This window comes from Curcuma longa, unplaced genomic scaffold (genome assembly GCF_044706935.1).
Source record: "Curcuma longa cultivar G26 ecotype Majalengka, Jawa Barat unplaced genomic scaffold, ITB_CL_G26_1.1 contig_17263, whole genome shotgun sequence".
In the NCBI taxonomy this organism is placed as follows: Eukaryota; Viridiplantae; Streptophyta; class Magnoliopsida; order Zingiberales; family Zingiberaceae; genus Curcuma; species Curcuma longa.
In genome coordinates this window covers 1-9,311 of record NW_027430552.1, presented here as the reverse complement: position 1 = coordinate 9,311, position 9,311 = coordinate 1, and the positions used below count along the sequence as shown (strand labels likewise).

At 42.0% G+C, this 9,311-nt stretch overlaps 2 protein-coding genes across 3 annotated transcripts; one reads left to right on the top strand and one right to left on the bottom strand.

The window, feature by feature from the left end:
- Positions 1-3,212: 3,212 nt before the first annotated feature.
- Positions 3,213-5,645, top strand: LOC141816565 (protein MOR1-like). Of its 2 annotated transcripts, none has more exons than XM_074704319.1 (7): positions 3,213-3,422; positions 3,844-3,953; positions 4,456-4,578; positions 4,655-4,732; positions 4,806-4,964; positions 5,053-5,093; positions 5,223-5,645. In XM_074704319.1, the coding sequence occupies exons 6-7, from the start codon at positions 5,075-5,077 to the stop codon at positions 5,477-5,479; spliced, it is 276 nt and encodes a 91-aa protein (XP_074560420.1). In that variant the 5' UTR covers positions 3,213-3,422; positions 3,844-3,953; positions 4,456-4,578; positions 4,655-4,732; positions 4,806-4,964; positions 5,053-5,074; the 3' UTR covers positions 5,480-5,645. The 2 variants fall into 2 exon arrangements, with proteins under 2 accessions (XP_074560420.1, XP_074560419.1); XM_074704318.1 differs by having other exon boundaries at positions 5,053-5,126.
- A 509-nt stretch (positions 5,646-6,154) lies between these two features.
- Positions 6,155-9,272, bottom strand: LOC141816562 (uncharacterized). Its single transcript, XM_074704314.1, has 3 exons — positions 8,577-9,272; positions 6,692-6,937; positions 6,155-6,619 (listed from the first exon to the last, which is right to left on the bottom strand). Exons 1-3 carry the CDS (start codon positions 9,270-9,272, stop codon positions 6,155-6,157), a joined length of 1,407 nt encoding a protein of 468 aa, XP_074560415.1.
- Between the last annotated feature and the right edge of the window lie 39 nt (positions 9,273-9,311).

Here is a 9,311-nt window from a genome sequence, read left to right as displayed (position 1 = left end):
TTAATTAATAATTTTGCATCTCAAAAAATTAGAAAATTAAATTTTATATAAAATTATATATTTAAATTAATAGCTAGAAAACTAAATTTTATATAAAAATCTATTTTTAAATTAATATTTTATTTTAAAAAATTTAAATCCGCCATTGTCGGTCCAAAGTCCGAATGAAAAAGGGTGAGGAAAAATTTTATATTTAAAAAATATATAATAAAGGTATAAAAAAAATTTAGCCTAAGGCCTCATAAAACCTTGAGACATCCCTGGTTAAAATGAATATTTTTTCCTCTAAATGCGGGTACCTCATATGAGACCGCCTAACCTAATATCTTTTACTCTAAAAAAAATGATAAATCCCAGTCAGTCTCATGGACTAAATCCCTTAGGGTGGTCGGTCCGGTCCCACGGAAGTTTCCCACCGACCACAAGGGTAAATCGGGAAGCGCATACGGCGGCCAATCCAGATGCCCAACATCCTTTGATTGCGTTGCCCATTTGGAGGAAAATTTCTGCAAATATGCCGTAGCTGGGGATCGAACCATGGGTCCCTAGATTACAACCCGGATGTCCTACCGTTGCACCATTGCCCCGGGGACTAATATCTTTTACTCTAGTACACTTCATAGCTTGTGTAATTAATCCTTTATAACTATTAATTAGAAATAAGGTGACATGAGTAAAATCTCGTAAATGAATTAAAAATATTCATAAATAAATTTAATATTCAGTCCAATATGTATAAGATAAAATTATATGAATAAATTTGAATAATTTATTAAATTAAATGAATAAAATATAAAGAAAGATTATAAATTATTGATGAATAATTCATACAACCTCGAATTTAAAATTTAATAATATTTAAACAAATTAATTAAATTTAGTTAAATTTGAATTAATCTCAAATTCAAAAAATAAATAAAATTTAAATAATTATTTCTGATCTTTATTAACTTATTAAACAATCTTGAATTAATAATACAAAGTCAAATTTAACCAAATTAAAAACCTATAATTGCAACTCAAAAACTTTCAATCTTAACTAATTTTTTTTCAAATTGGATGAGATTGGATTGGTAAATCGCGCGGGTCTATTTTTAACGCTCCTAACCTAACATAAGAGTTATCGAATTTGTACGATGGGATGGAGACTAAGGCCATGTTTGGTTAGAGGACATATATACTATATGTCGATAGGTCTTCTAAAGATAGACATATATATATTTGCTTGTGCGATTATATATTACGACGATCAGATGTAACCTACGATTATCACTTTTAGCTAGTAATGATCTTACGATATATCGACAGATCTACATTAATGGAGGTTGCTATATATATATAATTTGTGGCCAATAATTTATGATTAATAGCTTAAACGATGATTAAGCAGTCTTATCAAAAATAATTTCTAGTTGTTGTTTCCGGTAGCTCCGGGAGTGTGCAAACTGATACTGATCGTCGAGGTTAGTGTTCAACACTATCTCCGTAAACGATATTGCTCCGCTACGGTGCTAACGGATAGCAGCAATTCGTTCCCAAGATACAACGACGAACGTCTCAGAATAGTAGCACTCCGAATTCCGAGACCGACGAACTTTCTCGTAGTCTTTTTGGACTCCGAATGCACTAGATGGGATGAATGCACAAGGAAGAGTTGAATCAATGAATTCGATGATATTTCCAACATCTGGAGAGATTTATTTATACTAAATGAAGAGGTTGAATGCCCTTTGGAAGAGAGGAGGTTGTAACCCTTCACATAGCCTACTTTAATCTCATCCATCAGATCTGAAGGGTTGTGACCCTCAGATCTCACATATTGTCATCAGCCATCGGATCTGGATCTAATGATCCATTCGATCTGACGCTTCAGATCAAGTCTCATCCCAAGCGGTCAGATCGTGACTCTTCGCGATCCAACGCTCCAGATCACATCACAAGCGATCCATCACACCTCTTTGATCAACGGTTGTCATCCATTCGCCCAATAAACAGTCCAGTCATCTCTTCTTGCCCACGTGGATGCCACATAGGTATTGCCACGTCAGATACAATCCTGACACGTCACCCGAGTGCCACGTAGGCATTGCAATGTCATCTGGAGCATAAATTTAAGCTCTTCACGACGACGCGTACATGCGAAGTGCACCTATAAAGCGTCCATTGCGCACGTGCGCGCGTGGCGAGTGGCGAGCTCACAGGTACAAGCACCTGCTCACCCCTGAGAAGAGAGCACCTGGTCTTTTTGTGTTAACTCCATTAACACAGCATCATTAATAAGGAAAGAAAATATATCGAAAATTTTCGATGTGAGACTATTCTCCCTGTATTTCCTTATATTTAATAATTAATGTTATTCGGGCCAATCTTAAACAATTAATTTCTCATTCACCCTTAATCAGTTTTGAGCAACTTAATAGTCTAAATCTATCTACGCGAAACGTAGATTTCAATTTTGAAGTCAATTACGATTTTCATCAATTGATGACATTTTGATTTTTTCATAAAATCATATTGGTCCATTAAGACTCCAATATCCAACACTAATGTCCTCTTGGCGTTTATTTTTAGGTGTGCAGATTCTATAAGCATTAATTAAAGGTTATATATGTCCAACAAACTAATCATCAAAATGCATGAACTGAGCTTCTAAACAATGACAGTACTACTGTATGATTCAAATCCAATAGTACTTAAGTAATAAAAGGGTAAAAAACTAACACTTCGTATCGATTACAAGTTAGTTAATTAGCACTACAACAAAAATGACTTTCCGCAGCGCGTTATCCGCAGCGCACATCATAGGCGCGCCGTTAATAGTTGCTTTAACGGCGCGCCCAATAAAATGCGCTGCGGATAATATCATATTTTTATCAACCGCAGCGTGCAACAATAATACGCTGTTAAAAATACTTTTAACAGCGCATATTGTGCGCCGTTAAAATTATTTTTGACAGCGCATATTGTGCGCTGTTAAAAGTATTTTTAACAGCACACAATGTGCGCTGTTAAAAATTTATATTGATAGCGCACAATATCCGCTGTTAAAAATTTATAAATTATAACAACATATATAATACACTGTTAAAATTATATTAGTTTTATTCTTCTATGCTTAGGTTAATTTCCTCTCGCGCTCATTTTTTTCCATCCAGGTTAATTTCCTCACGCTCGGCTTTTCCCCAAATTTCCTCTCGCGCGACCTACTAATCTCCTTCCCACCGCCGCTCCCACCTCTCGCGTTTTCCCCCGCCGCTCCCACCTCTCGCGTTTTCCCCCGCCGCTCGACCCTACTCAGGGGCGGATCCAGGCGAGGGCTGGAGGGGGCTGAAGCCCTCGCCAGGATCAAGGCGAGTGCTGCCTTCTCCTTCTCCGACACCAAATGGTGCGGGCAGAGTCCTCCCTTCCCTCGCCAAGCTCAGGTCTGTTCTTCACCGTTTTTTTTCTCTCTCTCAATCGATGGAGGGGTTTCATCTTCGTAGGCCGCCGTTCTAGTCCTCCCTCGCCAGGGTTAGGTTTGTCTTCAAGGTGCACCCTAGTGTCTGCAATCTTGCGTTTTCCCGCCATTAGGGTCTTTGGCTTTTTTTCCGTGGGTGTTCGCTTACTGCCGATCAATTCGAGGAAAATCTTGTTATATTTTGATTTTGGCGGATGTACACTTCTACGTTCGGTGAATTTTAGGGTTTCGTTCCTCTAGGTTTTCGCTTTCGCCCCTGATGAATAAATTCTCGTACAAATAAGATGTGTGTAGTACTAGCCCTACTAAAATCCCTAATTCCCTTTTGCGCCACTTCCTCGCGCTGCTTTCAATTGGGGCTTATTTTCTGTACGCTTGGTTTGTAGTTGTTTGCTATGGAGCACGGTTCTTTGTCAGATTTGAGCTCCTCAACATTCTCCTTGTTGGACGAGGATCATACGCTAGCAAACTCTGTCAGATTTTCGCTAAATAAAGAGTGAGTTGTTCATAAAGTAAACAACTTTGTTTATATATTGTAAATGGCTGGTTACTTGATTACTACTGTTGCATCTTAAGCATGCATGACTCTTTTTATTTCTTTTACCTACCTGCTTATCGTGATGTGCCCCCTTTGCTAGTCAGTTTAATAGTTTATCCATGCGTTTAAGTGAAGAATTTCAATATGAACTTGCTTTTTTTTCATTAATTGGTTTTCATTAATAGTTTTTCAACATGACTCCAGGAAATCCTTTCTGTTTGTTTTATATCTTATTTTAGATATCTACTTTTTCTAGTTCTACAAGAAGGAAACTTATTTTGATGCTTGTACTGTATAGCAATTATAAACTATAATTATAATAATGCCACATACTCTTTGGTTAACCATAGTCACATTTTTGTTTGTATTCTTTGCTTTCCTTTTTCCCCTTCCTCTCCTTTTTGATTTTTTTTTTGATAATCATACTCTTCTTTAGATTTTCTCTTTTGCCTTGTTGCAGTCAGTTGAAGGCATGAAAGTTATATGCCACGAGCTGACACAGGTCACAGCTGACCCTGACAACAGTGCAATTGAAGAGCTAGTTAAAGATGCTGATAGATTGGTTTCATGCTTAGCAACAATGGTAGTTTGATCTATTTTCTGTGATTTTAAGGAACTATGTTACTGTTTATTTGCTTAATACATCTCAAATTATTCAGGTTCCTAGCACCTTTAATTTCAGTCTTTCTGGAGCTTCTTCGAGATCCTGTAAATATGTGCTTAACACGATGATGCAGGTATTCATCTTTTAGTTGAATGTTTTTTTCCATCTATTTCTTGGATGGCATGTATGAAAACTCTCTTCTGTAGACCTTCCAGATCAAAAAACTTGCTCATGCTGTGAAGGAGAATACATTGGACAACCTCATCACTGAACTTCTTCTTTGGCTTTTGGATGAAAGAGTTCCTGTGATGGACGATGGTAGTCAATTATTGAAAGCACTTAATGTATTGATGCTCAAAATTCTGGTAAGGTTTTTTTTGTTATTACATGAAGTGTCATGAAATAGAAAATGTATCCTGCTTTGAGAAGTCAAACTGACCTTTCAAAGTTTAGGTCTCATTTAGGAGATGAACGAATGGACCGATATCCTGCTGGTAACTCACTCTCATCTCTTTCTTTATGTTCAGGTGTGTGAAAATGCGCTCATAAAGTTGTGAGTGTAGGTTTGCCTTAATTTACATCCTATATTGCTAGAATGATGAGTGCATGCTCTTACTTTCCAGCCCCTGCAGTAACAATGGGGGCCCTTGATGCCATCAGAGAACGGATGAAAAGCATACAGGCTGCTGCTGCCACTGGCAATTTGGATGGTTCAGCTCGACCATTTGGACATGTCAACTGTAATGCCCTCCACGGAGTAGAACGTGGCGATGGGGAAGCCCCAACACAGGGCAATATCCTTCCAATGGATGAGAAGGCATTGTCCGGGTTGCAAGCAAGGATGGAGAGACTAAAAAGTGGAACCCTTGAGCCACTTTAGCGATGATTGTTTCATACGATATTGCAGGTCACGTAGATTCATGTAAATGAGCTATGAGAGTTATCTAAATATATAATTGTGTAACTGATTTAGATTTAGATTTTAACTTTTTCAGAAAAAATATGGTATTGAAGTGTTTTTTATTATTATGATCTATTGTTACTAAGTAAAGTCTGTTATTTGTTGGATATATATACTAGTTTGAAATGATATTATTATTGTGCTATTTGTGTGTGGTTGTTGTTGTGTGTGGTATTTATGTTGTTATTAATTATTTGAGTTGTGAGTTTATAATTATGATTTGAATGGTTTGAAATGTAATTATATGATTTGAATGGTTTCATTTGTGATTGATTGACCTGTGATCAATCGCAGCGTGCATAGTGCGCTGCGGAAGCTCTCATCCGCGGCGCGCATTGCGCGCTGTGATTGATCGCATCCGCAGCGCGCAATGCGCGCCGTGGATGAGAGCTTCCGCAGCGCGCAATGCGCGCCGTGGATGAGAGCTTCCGCAGCGCGCAATGCGCGCCGTGGATGAGAGCTTCCGCAGCGTGCAATGCACGCTGCGAATGCCTAATGACTTTTAACAGCTTGCAACTGTGCAGCGTGCGATGTGCGCTGCGGATGATATATTTGCGCGCTGCGGAAAGTCATTTTTGTTGTAGTGTAGCAACACTAAAATTTCATTTCGATGCAATTAGCAATACTGGAGGATACTTTAACTAGGGACTCATCGGAAGCTAATACATCATCGAATTGATCTCTGCCAGTGCGACTCTTTAGTTTTTTCAATCCCATCTGCTTTAATTCTTCCTCCATCTCCTTCTGATTCGAGAGAAACCCTCGAAATATCTTCTCGGGCATGATCATTCGTAATTTAATTAGCTCTACTGGATCTGTAGATCCATGATGAAGCAACTGATCATCGTCCCTTGTTGTTGTTTCGTTGGTGCTCTGTATATGAGCAGCACCTACACGTATATCAAATTGGTCATGATTGTAACGGCAATTCTTTAGAAACTGACTGAATATCATAGTCGACGATTGATCTTTTAGATTGAAGTCGAGGTTGAAGATCACGACGTGATCTTTGTGTTCCGGAGAAACAATTCTATAAATTTCGTTTTCTGTTGCTAATCCCTGTCGATCAAAGCAAATTATATATGTTAGTATATACATAAAAGATCGATCGATCTATATATCTTCTCTTACGTTTGGGGTTGTGCTAGAATTCAGCATGAGCGAAACACCAACGGATCGAAAAGCAGTTTTGAACAGCTTCATCAATGCATTTGGAGGATCTACCGGCGGATAGAGGCGGAGAAGTAATGACGCGTGCTGGACCTTGGGAGCTTCGATGCACAGGCAAGCGACGACGTCGACGGTGAGCGACTCAAGCTTTGGGCAGCGGACGTCGATGGTGTGGAAGTTGGGGGCGATGTGTAATAGGACTAGATGCTTGATAATCTTTGCCGGAGAGATTAATATTTTATTGAATTATAATACAATTCAACTTATCTGTAGAGATGACTTGAACTGATAATTTCAAGCTGCCAGCAGGGACTGGTGTTTTCTTGATCACCAATGCTAAGTCAATCGCATGATCGACTCACCGAGTGTCGAGTCGAGGCCTGCGTTCAACGCAGTTTCTTTAAAACAGATTCGTCCCCTTCGGTGATGCTTAGAGGTTTCGACGGACGTCTGTTTCCCAGTATATATATATATATATATATATATATATATATATATATATATATATATATATATATATATATATATATATATATATACGAAATTGATCAGCCGCGCACCGTCCCTACGCGATCCCGTCCGCACCTTCTCCTACCCACGCCCACTGCCGCCGCGATTTCATCGCCGTCCGGCCATCTCCGGCCGCCGGACCAGGCCCGATCGACGCGCCACTCGTCGGCGCGTCGATCGGGCCTGGTCCGGCGGCCGGAGATGGCCGGACGGCGGCGAATTTGGCCGGAAACCGAGACCACAGTGACTGGCGCCGTTTCCGGCCAAATCGCGGCCGGAATCCGGCCAAATTCCGGCCGGAGACCGGCCGGGGAAGGACCGCCCGGCGCCGGCGGTCCTTCCCCGGCCGGTCTCCGGCCGGAATTTGGCCGGATTCCGGCCGCGATTTGGCCGGAAACGGCGCCAGTCACTGTGGTCTCGGTTTCCGGCCAAATTCGCCGCCGTCCGGCCGTCTCCGGCCGCCGGACCGACGCCGGTCGACGCGCCGGCCAGTGGCGCGTCGATTGGGTCCGGTTCGGCGGCCGGAGATGGCCGGACGGCGATGAAATCGCGGCGGCAGTGGGCGTGGGTGGGAGAGCGGCGGTTTCCGGCCGATTTCGCCGTCGTCCGGTCACCGGAAGCCGCCGGACCGACGCCAGTCGACGCGCCGGCGAGTGGCGCGTCGATCGGGGCCGGTCCGACGGCCGGAGGTGGCCGGACGGCGAAACGGGAGCGCCGGCAGTGGGCGTGGGTCGGGTGGTGCGCACGGGTGTCGCGCACGGGTGTAGCGCAGGAGATCACTTCTCTATATATATATATATATATATATATATATATATATATATATATATATATATATATATATATATATATATATATATATATATATATATATATATATATATATATTTTTTTTATATCTCCTTAGCTCAATATTTGGACTCTTATATAGAGTCTTTACATGTACGTTTACATGCCAATAACTGACATTCATACATACGTTTATGCATTTAGCAAGCATAACGTTCATGCATTTATGTATGAACGTTCATTTGAGCAAAAGAAAATATTTTCAAGTGGCAAAATGTTGGTTCATTCACTTTGATCAATTTTGCCCTGACCGGTCCGACATTTAATGCACAGAGGTCGCGCTCACACACAAATTACCTTACAAATAGTGCAATCCGGGCTCTGGATTTGCACCCTAAGCATTTGTTCATAACATTAATTCTTGTGACACAATATAAACCAACTACTATGCCTTAAAACTTTCAATGTGAGACTAAATTTACATTCACAAAGGAACTTCCTCCTTCCATTATTTTTTTTTTCCATTCAAATTTCCAACCCTAGATGCTTTGATGGAGGTGGAGTGGATGGTTAGGTTGCGCACGTTAAAGTCATCGCAATCTATGAAATGCAGAGTCTCGAGAAAAGGGCAGGAGGAAGCGAGGAAGGCACAAAGGAAATTAAAGCTTCCGTCGTACATGTCGAGGAGGATGATGCACTGATCCATTTTGAGGGAGGTGAAAAAGGTGGTGAAGGCGACGGTGGACGGAACGAGGCGGTTGCAGAAGCCTAATACCACCTTGACTCTGCGCAAAGAGAGACTCCTCAGCGACTTGATGCCGAAGAAGCTGCAGCTTTCCCAGCTGAGATTAAACCATATCCTGTATCCAGAGGTTTCGAGGATGAGATCTTCCACGCCCACCTCAATGAGTTCGCCGACGAGCAGTTGCCGGAGGGGTTTAGGTAATTCGGTGACTTCGTGGAAGACGATGTGGCATTGGCGGATCAGGGCGCGGGGGAACGTGAACTGCTGGCTGATGTCGACGCCGCCGGAAGGCTGAACGACGTCGAGGCGGAAGGCGTCGAGTCGGGGGATGGAGAGGAGGAGACGGCGGAAGCGAGAGCAGACGGCGGAGAGGGCGACGCGCTGCTTGATGGGGAAGAAGGAGAGGATGGAGATGAGGAGGTCGTCGTGGAGGGAAGTGAGAAGATCCTCCGCCGGTGCGCTTACCTGTTCACGCCGGCGCTTGCATTGGCTCTCCATCACGTCTATCGAACTGCATGTCTCTGCCGGACGGCGGCG

Coding starts and splice junctions, on each gene's coding strand:
- LOC141816565 (XM_074704318.1), top strand. CDS start 5,075: ATGGACCGATATCCTGCTGGTAACTCACTCTCATCTCTTTCTTTATGT. Junction 5,127..5,222: donor ATCTCTTTCTTTATGTTCAG/GTGTGTGAAAAT, acceptor CTTACTTTCCAG/CCCCTGCAGTAACAATGGGG.
- LOC141816562 (XM_074704314.1), bottom strand. CDS start 9,272: ATGGAGAGCCAATGCAAGCGCCGGCGTGAACAGGTAAGCGCACCGGCG. Junction 6,938..8,576: donor TCCACTCCACCTCCATCAAA/GCATCTAGGGTT, acceptor AAGATTATCAAG/CATCTAGTCCTATTACACAT. Junction 6,620..6,691: donor ATTCTAGCACAACCCCAAAC/GTAAGAGAAGAT, acceptor TTTGATCGACAG/GGATTAGCAACAGAAAACGA.